The following is a 16830-nucleotide window of genomic DNA, read 5'->3' on the forward strand; positions in this document are numbered from 1 at the left end:
TACCACTACAGCTTATTTCATAAGCAAATGAAACTGCTGTACGCCCTAATAAGCAATAGAAACAAGAGATGTCCTTTTTCCAGTGAATTCAAGGCCATGTACATGCCTGCCCTTTTTCATCACCAAGTAAAATTGTTACTCTACGCCTCTGGAGACACGATTGCACAGCACAAACAAAGGCTTAGGACTGACTGAAAGCTTTATTCAGACATATCTGAGTGCTTGATGAGGTTCCACTCCTGAAGCAGCATCAACAGTTTCATCTTTTGATACATGGAAATACACCTCCAGCACTCCTTAGGTCATTTCTGGTGTTGCACTTCAGGAAGAGACGTCGGGATGCACTGAGGCAGAGCAACCAGTAGGTGACCTCCTAGACTCAAAAAGCCAGGCGAGTTCCTTTGCCCTTTGGGGAAAGGCACCAAGTATGTGCAAAACATGCCAAAACATCTCCAGAAACATTAGTTTCAATTAAAGATGTCTCCCGTAGCCTTTCATTTTCATGCAGTCGAACTTTACTATTGCAATTTGGAACAGAAAGCCAACTGTAATGGACAAAATGTTTTTATATTTATGAAAACCATGTTTTCATCGTTATCATAAATTATTCTAAATTAAAGTAACAAACTATTGTAACTCATCAGCTGAATTAAAGACCAAAAAAGAAAAATCAGTGGAGATTTATGTTAAGAAAAAGTGCCATGCAGCTGTGGGTTTGCCTCTTACTATTTAAAGTTTGGAAACACAATTTATCCAAATAAACCAGCACTGAAGCAATCCAAATAAATCAACAGACTAGCCATGGCAACTTTAATTATAAAAATTGTTTGTGAACAAAATTCCCTGTTAATGTTTGAAAAGTTAAGGTTTCCAATGTCTTAAACAATGTGTAGCCTTTTAAACCTGTATGAAGGGAAAACATTCTGATTTGGGAACACTTCACTCTGTACACGTAATTGTCTACTAAAGGGAAAAGGTAATAATGAATCAGGCCTGTAAAACTGAAATATGTTAAATTGCACTAAAATACCCTTATTTAGATAACTGCAGCCTTTTCTTTTTGCAAACTATTGTCCAATATACAGTACAAGTTTACATGAGAGTTGCAACACAGTACAGACACACGATGCATTCCTTGAGGGTCCTCACCACACATGCAGGCACAGCAGATCCTGTTACCACAGAAAGAAAAAAGAATACTAAGAAATAACCTTAGGAAATTGTTGCTATATGCTGTTTCATCATTCCCTCTGCAAGGACAGATGGGAACAGAATGAATTTGGAAAAAATTTGGAGCCATATTTTCCAAGATTCTCAATATCCATTCATTCTGCAAGAGGTACCCTCAAATGCATCCATACAAATGTCTTTCACTGTGCTCTTGCCCCCCTGAGATTGCTCTATATCATCTCTACTCACTTCTAGTTAAAACCCCAATAAATCCTAGATTACTGTTAATTTTATGTGATCATTATGTCAGTGCTTAGCAGTTTCCTTGCTTTTAATATTGAAGAAGCATCCAATGTAAATAACATGTAAGTAACATACCCTGCATATTTCTGGAAATCACATTTACATACAATCTAAATACTGACACTTCTGTATTTAATTCAACATTGTTATTAGTGTTTCTGGAGTAAAGATATGGTACAAGTTGCTGTTCTTGTGGCCCTACTTCAAGCAATACACTATTTAAAGTGAACAATATGTAAACAACAGAAAATAAATTTGAAGCACGTGATTAAAGTGTATAACATATTAGCTACTAATACTGCAATTAGCGATGGATAAAGCCTGCAATATGAAGTACTCCTACGATTAAAGCCAACAAACACATTTCACCACTTCTGACTACCAAAAGCAAAAATCATTCTTAAAATGTGACTGGCTAAAACGAAGGAATTACTACATTAACAACTGATTCATTCGTGCGAAGGTGAGTTAAGTAACTATTCACTCTACTTCATCTTAGGTTATCTATTATATTAAAGACTCACCTAAGTTACAAGATCTGACTGGCACTTTTAATTAATCACCTTAAAGCACTAGATTTGCCACAGTCAAGTACTAGCATATGATCTATTTAATTAGTATATAAAGGGCTTCAGCTGTCCCTGACCATTTGCGTAAGAGTTATCATTAAAGTCAAGTGCTAACAGCAAAGAAATGAGGCTACCAGAAAGGAAACATAGTAGACTCATCCCTCTGTGAACACCAGCTGTTACCCTGCACCCTCAGAGCACTCAGCACATCAAAACTGTATGAGGCAGGAGACGGAGGGTTCTGACAAAGCCCCTCACCTTTTGGGTCATGCTGAACCTGTGTTGAGGCAGAACTGGTTCCTAACTTGACATTTCCTGACAACTTTCCTCTGCCTCTTTTCACACCAGGTCTCGTATGACAGCTGGAGGCAGGCTTCTGCGTACAAAACGCAGAACTAGGTGAAGGCACCCAAATGGAAGAATATAAGGAAATAATTTCAAAATTACAAAACAAGAAAGTTGCCAGGACTTTCAGGGGCTCTGAACTTCTAAAGGAATTTCAAAGCCTAGGGAATGACTAAGAAATAAGAGAAGGTATTTCCTTTCAAAAGCTGGCACTGCTCCAAAGAGCAGCAAGCTTCTGCCAATAGGAAGTAGTCATCAAGTTTTCCTAAGCACAATTGTTTACCTCTCAGAGTACTTTCCAAGAAGAGGTTCCAGTTCTGAACCAGGATGTGCAAACAGAAAAACTTACTGGAACAGGAGCTTCTAGGCATATGAGATTTCAACAGTTGGCTGTTTTCCTGAGAGCGCTTGCTCAACATGTTAAATACTTACACAGAATCCAGAACACAGGCTGTCAGTTCACTGGGACAGCGCAACAGCAAGCTCAGTCCCTCTTGTATTGCCCAAGCACATTCTGCAACCCCACCCCAACGATGCACTCGCATCATCTCAACTAAGTGTAGTACCTTTACTTTTTCTCCTTCACTTGTGACTACCAGCACCAATGTATCACCATGCATCAGTGTACAAAGATGGACGCAATACCTCTCAAGTAACATCACACCTAAAGACAGAACTCACAGTGCACAACTCCATCCTCTAGTTTAGCCAAGACCTTAATCACATTTGGAAATTATGTTAAAATGTGGCATCTTCCAGAACCTCCAAATCTGCATAATCTGCACAACTCTCTGGTCCACCTTTTCCCACCAGCACGATGAAGAGACCTTTGCAGGGGAACACTGTGCTTGGGACCAAGCTAGAAAGAAAATAGCCAAAGAGCTAAAGTAGGACTACAGCACGGAAATAGGTATTACAGTCAGACAAACCACAGCCAAGCACCAGAGATGCCAACAGCTAGACCTTCTAAAGGGAAAGGGAATCCATGCAATGGAGTCAAGGATAGAGAAATGGTGTGGAAAGGGGACGGGCTCAACATTAAGCAACTCGGTTGGAAACAGAAGCCAGAGCACCAAAGCAAAACCCCAAAGTAAGACACTAAACAACCACAACCTCCCCTTGACCTGTGGGATTCCTTCACCTATCAGCTAGCTGGGGCGCCCACCAAACAGATTCCCTGACCTGAGCCCACTTCCCTGGCCAGCTGATCCAATGCTGTTTGATTCCCAGGTCGAGCCTCTCAGGGACTGGCAAATGACATAAATCCTCCCAAGGGCATCCAGTCGCTATGTATAAAGATCTGTTTACATGACCAATGTTTGCAAAGCTTTCCAGTAATGTTTCATTTTTACAGAACTGGTAGTGCAGGGCTGCTGGGAAGCAAACCTTTCCATTTACTGTGCTGTGGATATCTTATCTTCTTTTAAATTCCCATGAGTGGTGTGCTCCAGTCTCTGAATGTGCAAGAGAAATGTGATTCTCAGTCTGACAGAACAAATCAAATCAAGAGATCTTTATCTCAAAATATTCGAATGTCCGTGTAAACAGGTAGGCTTTCCCTTTATAATCAGCATTCTGTGACAGTGGGAGATTGACTTTCAGATAAGAGTGGGGATTAGCAGGCTGCCTCTACACTGAGACCTCTGCTGTTTAATAGGCATGTCAGTTTTCTGGAAGAAGTAGTAAACTGGCAAAAAATTGCAACTGCTACAAAATTATACAGGTTATTTCATTTCTGGTCTTGCCTAAGACCAGAGAATTCTTGAGTTTCAGAGGAGTCTAACAAAATGAAGCAAATGGGAATTAAAATACAAGTGAAATTCAGGGAAAGGAAGGTACTATGTACCTGCAAGGAACATTCTGAGCCCTTTTATAGGTTGCTTGATCTTAAATTTACTGTTATCACTCCAAAAAGAGACGATATATCATTAGACCTTGTTAAGAAAAATCTGCCATCTTGTATTCTGTAACATTAAAAAAAGGAATTACACACACATGATGTTAGAAGCCATGATGCATGAGATGATTTTGCTGCCAAAAAAATCTGTGATGCAGAAAGGTTATTACAGGACAGGACAACAATGGAGGTTAATATTTTTTAAAAATTAAGTTAATCAGTTGCTAGACATGCATCTACAACTGGTCTTTGGGAAGTGTGCTTCCCACCTGCCTTTTTTTATGAGGTACTGCATGAAATTTATTGCTACTAAGCTACCACTAAACCTGGAATAGGGCACAACCTCTTTGAATGCAGGCAATGCTACTGAACTGCCTAGAGGAGCTCCAAAGTGACCTGCAGTTCATATGGCTGCTGGGAACTTCAATGGCAGTGAAGGGAGACCCTCTATGCCTTAAAAAAAGGCCTTGGTAAAAGGCCCAACCTCTAGCCAACTTTCAGAATATCTTTGTTCCAGAAACACTAACAGCATTGTCTGAGTTAACTTAGACTTCTCCTGTGAATCAGAATCAAGGCTTCATTGACTCTGGTGACGGGAGAACTAATTCTATTGGGATGGGGAGACAGAGAAGCCTACTATGAGGGCATGTGATCTCTGTCACAAGATATATGCTCCTGAGTCAACTGATGCTGCCTGTAGTGGCTAGGGCACCGCTGTGGGGAAAATACAAACAGAACTCCAGCATGAAGTTCTGAAGGTATTGGAAGAACAGTCATAACAGGAGGCACGCAACTGTGATGGGATCTCTCCCTCGCCACAAAAGCAGCTAGGTCAGAGGACTAAGCCACAAAGATGATCAAAGTAAGAATCTCCAGTCCATGCCTGTGGCCCACTACACAGCTCTAAGATGGAACTGAGGCAGACCTACCCACTGTTCCTTGTAACTCTGGGTAGTAACAGGTACCAGTAATGTATGTGGGTGGAACATGAGGACAAGAAACTGGAATGCAAGGTACATATTTGTAAGATGCTTGCAGGAGAGTCAGGGTTTAAAGTCGGACTCACTGGGTCTTTTCCACACTTTTCTGCTGGTACACTGGAAACAATCATAGAGGTCAATGAGGCAGAGTCTCAACAGTAAGTATTAATGGAGAAGGGATGATAGCTGAGCAAAAAAATCACCTTTCTGCAGGACTTGCTTACGGCAGTGTTAACAAAAGGCAAAGCCAACGTCACTTCCTACAGCGTGCGGATAGGTTAGCAGCTACACGAGGTAGGCAAAGGATACAGATTCTGCATAATTCCTCATACTATAGGAGTATCACCTTGTTGCTGAAGAAAAGGTACGTAGTTGTTCCTGCTGGGCTTGCCAGACTGCTGAAAAGTGCTATATCCTTTTTTACCACATTGCCTGTAAATTGTCCCCACCCACTACAACAATTAAGAGCAACCCTTCCACTCAGGGCAAGAGGAACAGCATGAACCCCATGTATGCTTCTGAAAAGCCTGAACTGTTAAGACTAGAAGGAAGTGTTGCCAGTACCCCAGACAACTGAATAATGTGGCTGAAGTGAAACTCTTCCCCCGCTCCAGCTGACGATGCACTCAACAACTAGGTTAGTAGAGTCTCTTATAATGGTAATGGTTACTTTCCACCTTAAGACTGAGAGCACTAGAATTTTGAGATATGCACTCTTGAATCCCAATGTGTAATGATGAAATTTAAGAGTAAGTAAAATGATTTCAAAGTTCATTACAAACATTACAGGTTGGAATAACCTCATTTTAGGCTGCAGAACAGTTCCCTTTCTCCTTTAATCAACTGTTGATATGGATCTGGGAATACTCCAGCTGTTGACACAAGCTTGGGGCCCTGGGCCACTTTCCAAGTGTTTTCAGACGCACATTGGGCAAACAAGCTCTTTCTCAGACTATGCTTGTTAGTTAAAGTATCTTTTCTCTACACCCTCTTCTTCCATTTTGTTTCCCTCCTCTATTCCCCCTTTTTTCATACGTAGATAACATTCAACTTGTATTTCTTTCTCTGTATCTGATATTGCACAAGGGCAAAGCCTCTCCACCTTTGTTAAACAAAACTATTTCCTTTGGTGGGTTGGCCACCTGGAACATACTAGGTAAAGCTATGTTAGCTGGACTAATGTTGTTTCTGGCAGGACAGCCAACAGTATCCTCACTGGCACATCCTTTAGATAGATGGTGGCGCTGAACTAAAAGGCAGGGTGAGAAGCATTCTTGAGTAACTAGAGCACTGTCATGTGGATCACAGGCTTGAATCCAATGACTGAAAAAAAGAAAAATACAAAAACCGTAATGTGTAAACAGTGAGCTTGGGAAAAAAAAAAAAAGGTGGAAATCAGAATTAAACTTGAAGTCTTTTAATTAAGGCTTTCTGAAAGGGTGTCTCAGTGCAAGACGAGCTTTATTGAACTTTTCTTTGCCACTCTTTTACCCAGTGACTTAACCGTATATTTAAGAAAAGACTGTATGTATCTTAATGGTAGTACCGTAATATTTGTGAGCCTAAATGTATTCTCAGTAACTACATCACAGCTAGTCTCAGCAATGCTACTAGAATTATTCAACAGGACTAGATTGCAGGGTGTCATGCCCTTCTTTTGCCAGCTATTACTGCCACCACTAGACATGTTAATGGATGCCATTATTATATTCGTTAAGAGTGGACACCACTACTGCCAAAGGCAGCTTCCAGTTTTGTACCTGGTCACATATCACTGTGAAGTGGCTCATGTACCTCTACTAGTATATGTCTCTGCACTTCCAAAGTTTATTCATGATCACAAATGGTTGTTGCAAAAGGAAAAAAGATGCTTTTGCTCTGGTTTCATATAAAATTGAATAGGGAAATTAAATCACATGTAGACAGAAAGTTGGGATTCTTCTTCAGCCAGAATGCTAAGACGTCTGGATACCTGTATGATAAGTCACACCACGGCTAGTCTCAGCAGCATAGCTATAAATATCGCAAAGCAGCACAAGCAGGGGCAGCCTGTTCAACTTTTTTGTTTGTTGCAAAAAAGGGCAACTTACTTGAAATGAATGTCTGAAATCAGAAAAAGATATTAATACTGGACCTGCATTTTGTTAGAAAACAGTGAAGTTTTTAATTGGGAATTAGAATTATAGAAGAAACATGAGTCCAAACCCAGAAGAGACATACAAAGCAAAAGCAGATAGTTTTCAATGACGGGTATCTGAAGGGCTTAGCAGGACCAGAACAAACAACTTTTTTGCACTCAGACTAAAAGGCTTATCGAAAAGTCACCATATTTTTCACAACGGTGTCAAAGTAGAAAGGTGAACTCTCAGCCTTAACTAAATGTCATGCTGCAGTGAGTAAGGAAAGAACAAACACAAACTTACAAATGCAGAGTTTGTTCTTTGTATCACGGAAGCCTGGCAGGACTCCAATACTGGAGTAATGCCAAACCAGCGCACCAGTGCCTTTGAACTTTTAAAGCTCATGTTTTTCCTTTACTGTTTAGCATCTTAACTAATTTAAATCCAATGTACAAATGGGTTTCAGAAATAAACGTAAGTAGCTGAAGTTTCAACATTTCATAACTACTCAGGTCGTGGGCAACTGCTATGAGCAAAGCATGGAAAGCTTTGCACACCTAGCTAAGGTCGACATTTCAAAACAAAGCCAGTGGCCTAGGTGGTTGCATATCGCGGCTTGCACGTCGCTACGCAGCTGCATTCCCACGCGCATAGTAATTTTGAGGCTTTCTGCCTACAAAATTTTTACTTGTCTGGGCCCAAGAGATCTCAGATCTGACAGTAACCCATCACGGTACAGTGGTGTCCTTGGTCAGACACCACGGAAAGCGCACGTGTCGCTTATCACACAGTACTGCTACTTCTAAGAAACAGGCTGGATTCAAAGGACAACCCCTGAGGTATTTCTGTATGCTCTCTTGCAACTTCTACTCATCAATCACTAACCTCTCCTCTGTTTTTTTGTTCTTTTTAGCCCATTTTTAGCCCACTCTCATGGCATCTGTTACAGCTGCGTTCTTGGCACTTGTGTTCCCGTGGAAGTTGTCCCTTTCCCTCGGATTCTGCTCGTGACTGCTCTGGGGCAGATCGCCTCTGGGAAGGTGGCCACAGAGAAGCTTTAACTGCATCGTCACCTCTGACCGTGCTTGGTTGCTCCTGGAGACACCCCTCAACTGCAGCGACCCCGCCTCGCCCCAGCGACGCCATCGCGCCGCAGCAGCACGGCGAGGCCCGGCCTGGCGCAACCCGGGAGCCGAGCCGGGCCGGCAGCGAGAGGGCCAAGCCGGGCCGAGCCGAGCCGTGCCAGGCCGGCAGCGAGAGGACCGGGCCGGGCCGAGCCGAGCCGAGCCCAGGTGCCCGCGCTCCCAGGCGCCCCGCGAGCTGCGGTGGCCCCGCCCCTCCGCCACGCACCGACATCTCACCCCCCCCCCCCCCCCCCCAACCCCGTCGTCTGATGCAATTCATTTCCCCCCTTGCTTTCAGCCGCAGGCCAATCACGGGCTAGTCTGGGCGCATCGTCATGCCGCCCCGGCCAATGGGGAAGAGCCACGATAGTAGAAATCCGGGCGGGGCCGCAGGCAGCGCAGATCGCCAGCCTTGGCGCCGGGCAGTGTGTCGCCTCTCGTCTCGGTCCCGTCCGCGCCGGCCATGGCAGCGCTGCCTGGTGCCGCAGTCCCCCGGCTGCTCCTCGTCCCCAGCAAAGCGGCCGAGCTGCCCGGCCCCGCAGCCGGGCGGCATCTTTCCGTCGTCCTGCCGGCAGGAGCTGCTCCCAGCCCCCCGGGCCCGGAGGCCCCGCAGCCGGCCCGCAAGCGGCAGCGGCTCACCCATCTGAGCCCGGAGGAGAAGGCGCTGCGCAGGTGAGTGGGGGCTGGCCGCGGGGTCCCGCCGGGGGGGCCCGCCGCGCTGACAGCGGCCCTGCCCCGCAGGAAGCTGAAGAACCGCGTGGCGGCCCAGAGCGCCCGGGACAGGAAGAAGGCGCGGATGACGGAGCTGGAGCAGCAGGTGGTGGAGCTGGAGGAGGAGGTAAGGGGCTGGGGGGCCCGCGGGGCGGGGGGCGGCCGCGGCCGGCGCGGCGGCCTCCCTGCTTCACGGCTCTCCGCAGAACCAGAAGCTGCTGCTGGAAAACCAGCTCCTGCGGGAGAAGACGTGTAACCTTGCTCTGGAGAACCAGGAGCTGCGCTGCCGCCTGGGTTTAGATGCTCTGAAGACAGAGGAGGAGAGCGAGTCCAAGGTGAGCCGTGTTCCGCGCTGGTGGCTTCTGTCCCTCGGCGGAACCTGCCGAGAGCCGCCGTGCCCCGAGGGGCGGCCGCGTGGCGGTGGGCGGGGAGGAGCAACCCCCTGCGGAGGGCGCTCGGGCCGGAGCTGCCCTGCTCCGAGGAGGGAAGCGTCCTGTGCCAGACGCGCTGGTGTGCTCCGGTGGCGGCTTTCCCGCAGGCTGAACAGATACCGAGCTTGAAGTGGGTGCCACTGGTGGTATGGGAGATAGCGAGCTGACTAGTTCCAAGCTGTTTTAAGGTTATTTCATGTGCTCTTCTACATTATGTTCTAGGAACAAAGTAGTAGCTCTTACAGTCATGTATGCCTCTCAAAAGAACAGGGGGTATAGTGGAGGGGGGTCAGGCTCTCATTTAAAAGTGGCGAACAAAATAATGCGAACATATGGCAGTTTGAGCCAACTTTGGAAGTGGCCTTACCTTCAGGTTCCTACTGCACAAGCAAGTGGAGAATCTAATGTTGGAAGCCTTTGCAGGAACTACATGATCTTCGGGATTATGTACTGTACTGTCTGCTGGATTGCTTGTGGTGACTGACTGGATTTTTTTTTTTCCCTGGCACAGGTTGTGAGGGAATCACAGGTGGATGAGATTGGAGTGGTGACCGGGTCCGCTGAGTCCGCAGCACTCAGACTACGTGTTCCTCTGCAGCAGGTGCAGGCCCAGCAGTCACCATTTCTGATAACTTCCACATGGATTCTGATGGCAGTGACTCTTCAGACTCAGAGGTGAGCGTCCACTCCTATCCAAAATGCCCATGACACTCAGAACCACTGTGGATTTAAGACTAGTGTTGTAACTTCTTGATGTAAAGTCGCTTGATGACTTTCCATAGTTGGCTTGTTTTCCAAGTCCTGGAATGCCATACCTGTGGCTCAAAACGCCTGTGTTAGGCTGTACCTAGTGAGTACAGGAGTTGATGCAACTTGTTCAAGTCCAGTTTCAATAGTCTTAGAGGATATTGCCTGGAGCAGTCCCTTAGCTCTTCCAGTAAAAGTGTACAAATACCAAAAGCATACTGTGCTTCTACTGTTGTTGAAAACAAACTGGATCATCTTGCTGATGTTGCTGGCACTTAGCAAAGCTATTTGAACTTATGAGTTCCCTCATGAGTGACTTCTAGAAATGTAAGGACAGGCATCTTTCACCTTTTTAAAAAGAAAGAAAAAAACCACAAAAAACAAACACAAAAAAAACCAAACCCAAACCAAAGCCCCCAACTTTGGTCATGGGGAGGTCCGCCTAAGCCAGGTTCTGGTACTTGCTCTGTGGAGCCAGCAGGTAGTGCGGTGTTGTACCTGATGGGTCCAAGATGTTGAGGAGTTTCTAATACAGGCTGTGAATATCAAATGCATGTAGAATTCTGTGGGGATTGCCAGCATCATTACAAAAATTAATGGACAAAGAATTTCTGAAGATAAGTAACTGCCTTAACTGTCTGTTGTGACAGTGGCATTCTTGGTAAAAGTCCTAGCTCTATGATTACATTAGTGTATTTTAACTTCCAGGTGAGGGCTTGTAGGTGCCACAGCTGGTGTTTTGCTGTAACAGTAGTGGGCTGTCTTTCTAAACCAGTTTTTCATTCTGCAGTCTGATCTCCTGTTGGGCTTTCTGGACAGTCTGGACCCAGAGATGTTTCTCAAATATGCTGATTCAGAGTCAACATGCCTGGAAAAGCTGGAGGAAGATATCTGCGGAGAAACGAATTCCATACCAACCTCCCCCTCTCTGTCTTTGGGGTCCCCATCAGCTAAGCTGGAGGCCATTAATGAACTGATAAGGTTTGATCATGTGTACACAAAGCCCCTAATACTGGAGATTCCTGTTAAAATGGGCAACCAAACCAATATGCTAGTGAAAATTGAGGAAGTATCTCCATCTGAAGACAAAGCTATCCCTGAGGTCCCAGTATCTGTGAAAGAAGAACCTGTAGACAGCTTCATGCCTGAACTGGGCATCTCTCATCTGCTTTCTTCTCATCATAGCCTTGCAGCCTCAAGCTATCTGTTGGATGCCTGTAGTGACTCTGGATATGAAGGATCCCTGTCACCCTTCAGTGACATGTCCTCTCCACTTGACACTGACCATGCTTGGGAGGATAGCTTTGCCAATGAACTCTTTCCCCAACTGATCAGTGTCTAACTCAGTAGTGTTAACTCCCCTTGGATACCTATCCTGGCAGGATAACAGGATATGCCCCTTTGGGGTGGGGGTGGGGGAAATCAAAAGTATTCAGGAAAGCATTGCTCATTTCTACTCATGCTGGTAGGTGGAGTGATGGCCAATGCATTTCTCCTGGTATGAAAAACCATGAGGTGTCCTGTTCTGCCCTCCCTGCCACCCCCATCAGCATTGCATTGGTTTCTCAATAACTTGTCAATTATACATGAACCTGGAAATGTTCACTTTGTTTTCCATTTGAAATAACTTTTAACACCAAAAACTGCAGTGGGATATTTGTGTACAGACAACTGGGTTAAAACTAAATCGTCTGTACATCTTACAGATTTACTATGTAAATGCCTGTTTTCCGTTTGCTATGTAGAGTTGCTTTCTCCATTTAATATTTAACTGTATTGGTGCAATAAATGTGCAGTGCAGCTCACTGACCCTTTTTTACCTTGAATCTGAGGGGGGAGGGGAGAGTACCTGGGCCTTGCAGAGTTTGAAACTATAGAAATTTTAACAGATAAGGTCTCTGTGTCTTGTCCTTGTACCACCTTAATGCATCAGCCCAGCAGCACCTCTGTGGTGTATGTAGCTGGATGCTTTGGCAGGTTCTTTCTGGGAGCACTTGATGTTGAAAACTCTGTTCAAGGTAGATGGGTTTGTATGATGGCCAGAGCTGCTTAGAGCAAACTCTGCAGCCTGAATAGGGAATGCAGGTAGCAGTAGCTTGATATCTGACTAAAATTATTGTAGTATCTTCCTGTTGGCAAGTAATGCCATTCAAAATGCTTAGTCTGAGTGAAGGTGGGCGCATTTCAGGCGGTGGGTCTAGTGTTTGTGAAGCAGTGTGAGACATACACAGGGTGAAAAAGGCAGAGTCTTGTTACTACAGGAATTCCTGAAGCATAAAATTAAGTGCAGGAGCTACTTTCAAATACCACAGTAGGGCTCTGTTGTCTTCATCCATTTGTTTCAACATGACAGTATTAAAAACACTTGAATTGCAGTACAGGGAAGAAACTGAAATTTTATACTGGAAGTGAGAGCTGTTGCAGGTGTTTGCACAGCTGTTCTTGGTTTAAGTGCTATTTCATGTCTTGCATTAAATTTTGACAAAAATAACTTGAGGTGGGGGATGGGACAGGAGGGTATTGGTCACTAACATTCAAGGTGACAGGACTGCTTTGGATTACAAACTTGAGTAACCTAGGTTGTAATAAAGCATTCTATCTGAATATTGGATAGCAGTAAAAACTACAGCTATGCAGTATAGCAGAAACTTAGATTAAAAAAAATAAACTACATAATCTGAGAATAAGTTGCTTTAGTTTCAAGCTGGAAAATAGGGATGACTGCAAGAGGACCCTTAGTACCTAATACATGTTGTGAGTCCAAATAGCAAATGGACAAGTGAGAATTCGATCTATAGTTTTGCATTACTTTTGTTAGTATTATTAGAACTTCATATGAAATTAAAAAATTAATTTAAGTACAGCAGAACAAATGTAAGGAAGAAGTTTCATTTCTTTAAAACTCAGCTTTACATTTTCTAGCCTAGAAGTCAAAGACATAATTTACAGGGGTAAGTATGCAGTAGTTGAAAGTAGCACCTGTAAAAGGACTGATATTTCACGTACTTTCCTCAGGGCTATAGGAAGGTTGAGACTCGCACACCGAAAATCTGCAGCCCGTCCCACTGCTCTTGTGGTTGTGTTTCCTGTTCTCACACAGACCAACATCTGGCCTTAAAAAGGTAGCGCAACAGAAGACTAAACATAGTAATTGATGTGTCTCTATTCAGTGCTGCAGTACTTGTAGGCAATGTGTGTGTTCGGTGTTTGAGACTTGGTCGCTGTAGCCATAGCCTGCTCCTGTATGAGGCTCTTGCATATTTTTGCTTCTTCAGGAGTTGATCCCAGTTGTAAATAAAGTGGAATTTTTGGTGATACATGCTATCTCCCTTAAGATAGGTCAGGTTATCAAGGATGTTTCTCAGTCCAGTTTAACTTGTGTGATGTTTAGCATTAAAATTGCATTTTCTGTGCAGCTAGACGAGGTACTGTGACTAAACCAAGCACTTTTTAAGCACGACAACTGATAACCATTTTAATAGCTACTGAAAGTAAGGCCTTTGCCAAAAGAAATTAAAATCAACTAATTCATGAAATCAACTATATAAAGTTAATACTTTTGCTGCCTGAACATCTTTTTAAATCTTTCTTCTCTTAGTAAGGTATTCGGGAAGAGAGTGAACAGAGGTAAGAGGGCTTGCCGTGTATTATGGGTTCATTTAAATATAGTTTCTGCTATTAAAAATACTGTTAGAGCAACCCTTTCTGTTGTTTTGGGTTAGCTCTGTTTTGGCTTAACTAATGCAGCAAGAAACGGTGGCACAGCAAAAAGGCTTCATTGAGCTTGCAAGAACCTGTCTGGAAAACCTTAACATCCATCTGCCTCTGTTCCCCCTCCCCCGTTTTCCATTTGGGCTATCTTCACCAAAGAATGTGTCTCCAGCCTTTATGTTTAAAGGTGTAGAAATCCTGTCATTTCCTTAAGAAATCTGAGGGGAAAAAGGCAGCCAAAATCAAAGGAAGTAAAGGGTAGCTTAAAGCTCACAGACTGTAACGCCCAACATCTGCACAATTGCGCTTTTTTTTTCAGCAGTGCTTAAGGCAGTTCTTTTCATGCTAGCTCACGTTAAGACATAGCAACATTAATTGACGGGATGAGGAAGAGTGAAGAGTTACTGTGAACTCTTTTGGCAGACTGCTTAAGAGATAAACATCTTATATGGGTTGCAACAGATTTCTTGGGGAAGCCATGACCTTTGTTTTCAATGAATAAGGAAGAAGTTTAAAATTCTTACATTCAGCTTTTCATGCACCACTACAAAGGCACTGCCCAGTATCACGTACATGTCGTGATCCAAGGACTCAACAGGAGTAATTCAGCTCCAACCAAGACCAAAGTAGGACAATCTTTTACCAGGTTATAGACGGGCACAGAAACACATAGCTGCCTTTAAAAAAAATCCCAAAACAACTGGAAAAGCTGTCTAGGCAGGAAATGGCTGGAGGCAACTCTCTAAGCTGTTGTGGTTTTCTTTTTAAGACGAAAGTTGGTGGAAAAACTGAAGGACCTGCTACCATTAACATGTCTGACAGACAGTGAAGTCCAACAGCTGTACCTGAACAGTACACTGAGAGAAATACGAATACATGCAAGACATGGCCATCCTAAGCAAAAAATCCTGTACCAATTATCAGCCTTGCCTGTGCTTAAGCCTTAAGCAAGGTAACCACCAGAAAATCCAACATCGTAAAGAACTGCTTCAGACAACATTCAGAATAAAAAAAAAATTATACCTCTACTGCATATTACTTTCCTTTGTTCTTAAGCCAGCCAAACTACAGTTCTCAGCTGCTTGGCAAGCTTCGGCTCCAGTAATTATTCTCAGCCAGTGGTATAACAAAGATCAGTGCTCACAACCTGGAGATTTTAAATTGCTTTGATTCGTTAGGGCAGTTAGTGGTGGTTTGAACCAGCATCTTGAGTAAAGTATAATTTCATAGCTGCACATGTAAGCTTTTTGAGTCTCCTGTAAACTGAATTCAACTTGAGAGCCTGCCCTAGCACAGCCAAGTGCTTTGAAGCAAAGGCTGCTACCACAGGAAGGGGAGAAAGCAGTGATGGTGTAGATCCCCTTTTCTCCACCATAATCGCAGCAGCTGCTAATTGTCGCTTTGAAGAAAAGCACTGCAATCCTCAGAATCATCCTTGTGCTACCACAGACAGAACGAGGCAAAAGGATGAGAGCAGACGGGGTGAGTGGTATGGAGCAGAAAGCTACCATCCTCTGCTCGAGGAGGAACGCCACTGCAGCACATCCTGCTGCTGCCCTCACAGGCAGGGAGAGCGCTTCTTATGGCCTGTCGCCCAAAACACCTCGATGTGGGGACTGAAGCGCTTCACCAGTGCTGCATCTCTGTCCCTCTCTTCTCTCCTGCAGCAGGCTGCTCTGAAAGGCTGGAAGACCTGTCATTTTGCCACCCCCTGCCTTCCTCCAAAGCTGCCTGCGTGACATGCCTCCTCTACCCAGGCAGCTGGTGTCGGTGCCTGTAGCCACCACCCAGCCCCGTCTGCCTCCGGAGGGCTAGACCCGTGCTGTCCGGCCGCTGCAGCACCATTTCTGAACATGTACTGGGTGAATTGCGAAGGTGAGGCAAGATGAAGCGAAACAAGATACTCCTCAACACCGCCTGCTGAAAATGGCGTCCACGCTCTGGTCACCGAGGAGCTCCCAGGTGTGAGTGGGACTTGCCCAGGAACACGCCGGCAACACCGCCACCCCGTGACCGGGCGTGGGGCTGCCGCCGGGCGGGCACGGGCCGCACCGCCCGCGCTCAGCAGCGCCTCACGTGCCGCGCCTCACGTGCCGTACCTCACAGCTCAAGGCGTGCTGCGCCCGATGAGCAAATTCAAGGAAAATTCTGTTACAGTCCCATTTCCATCATATTTGGAAATGGACTCTGTTTAACAGGTTCGCACCCAAACCTTGCTAAGCACAGTAGGCAAAACCATTCAATGAAGTAGTATTTACACTCTTTTGCTTCCCTTTTTCAACTTTACAGCTGCAGGTGTTTCCTGGCACGCTTTATCCTGACTTACTGGCAGCATTAGGTTCCAAGACAAGCTGCTAATATTTATTGAGATCTTTTCCACTGAAAGCACAGAAGTAGTTCCTGGTGGGCATCTGGAAGCCTAATAGCATTCAGAATTTCTGTTAGCACTGATGTTTTTTACTAGAATCAAGTCTACTTAGGTGCTACCAAGGCCGGATGAGTTGTTTGGGTTTTTTTTTAAATATATATAGTATATCAATATTCACAGATTAAAGTGTGAGAATTTAAACTGTCAGCAGAGGATCTTTATCTGAGATCTTCCTGTAGATGAGAGATGCTAAGTTAAACTCAACCCAGACAAATCTGGGGCAGCAGAAGGAAGAGTAACACATGCAGAGCGCGGCAGACACTGCCTTTGCAGTATGCTTCCTTAAGATGACCG

General features: G+C 44.7%; 2 protein-coding genes across 2 annotated transcripts in view; one reads left to right on the top strand and one right to left on the bottom strand.

The window, feature by feature from the left end:
• ZNRF3 (zinc and ring finger 3) overlaps nt 1-8712 on the bottom strand; it is a 119609-nt gene extending 110897 nt beyond the window's left edge. The window contains exon 1 of the mRNA XM_087754548.1: nt 8270-8712. The gene's annotated coding sequence lies outside the window, so the exon portion shown is untranslated. The remainder of the gene's footprint in view (nt 1-8269) is intronic.
• A 165-nt stretch (nt 8713-8877) lies between these two features.
• Nucleotides 8878-11509, top strand: XBP1 (X-box binding protein 1). Its single transcript, XM_087754719.1, has 5 exons — nt 8878-9180; nt 9250-9346; nt 9426-9554; nt 10162-10325; nt 11188-11509. The coding sequence occupies exons 1-5, from the start codon at nt 8972-8974 to the stop codon at nt 11372-11374; spliced, it is 786 nt and encodes a 261-aa protein (XP_087610845.1). The 5' UTR covers nt 8878-8971; the 3' UTR covers nt 11375-11509.
• The last annotated feature ends 5321 nt before the right edge of the window (nt 11510-16830 follow it).

The sequence above is a fragment of the Nipponia nippon genome, unplaced genomic scaffold (genome assembly GCF_047370975.1).
Source record: "Nipponia nippon isolate SJK-2023a ecotype South Korea unplaced genomic scaffold, ASM4737097v1 scaffold_18, whole genome shotgun sequence".
Taxonomy (NCBI): Eukaryota; Metazoa; Chordata; class Aves; order Pelecaniformes; family Threskiornithidae; genus Nipponia; species Nipponia nippon.

Bases quoted from the DNA above. Each gene is read 5' to 3' on its own strand.
- XBP1 (XM_087754719.1), top strand. From the start codon at position 8,972: ATGGCAGCGCTGCCTGGTGCCGCAGTCCCCCGGCTGCTCCTCGTCCCC. The intron at 9,181-9,249 runs GTGAGTGGGGGC...CCTGCCCCGCAG, and splicing joins GAGGAGAAGGCGCTGCGCAG to GAAGCTGAAGAACCGCGTGG. The intron at 10,326-11,187 runs GTGAGCGTCCAC...TTCATTCTGCAG, and splicing joins GTGACTCTTCAGACTCAGAG to TCTGATCTCCTGTTGGGCTT.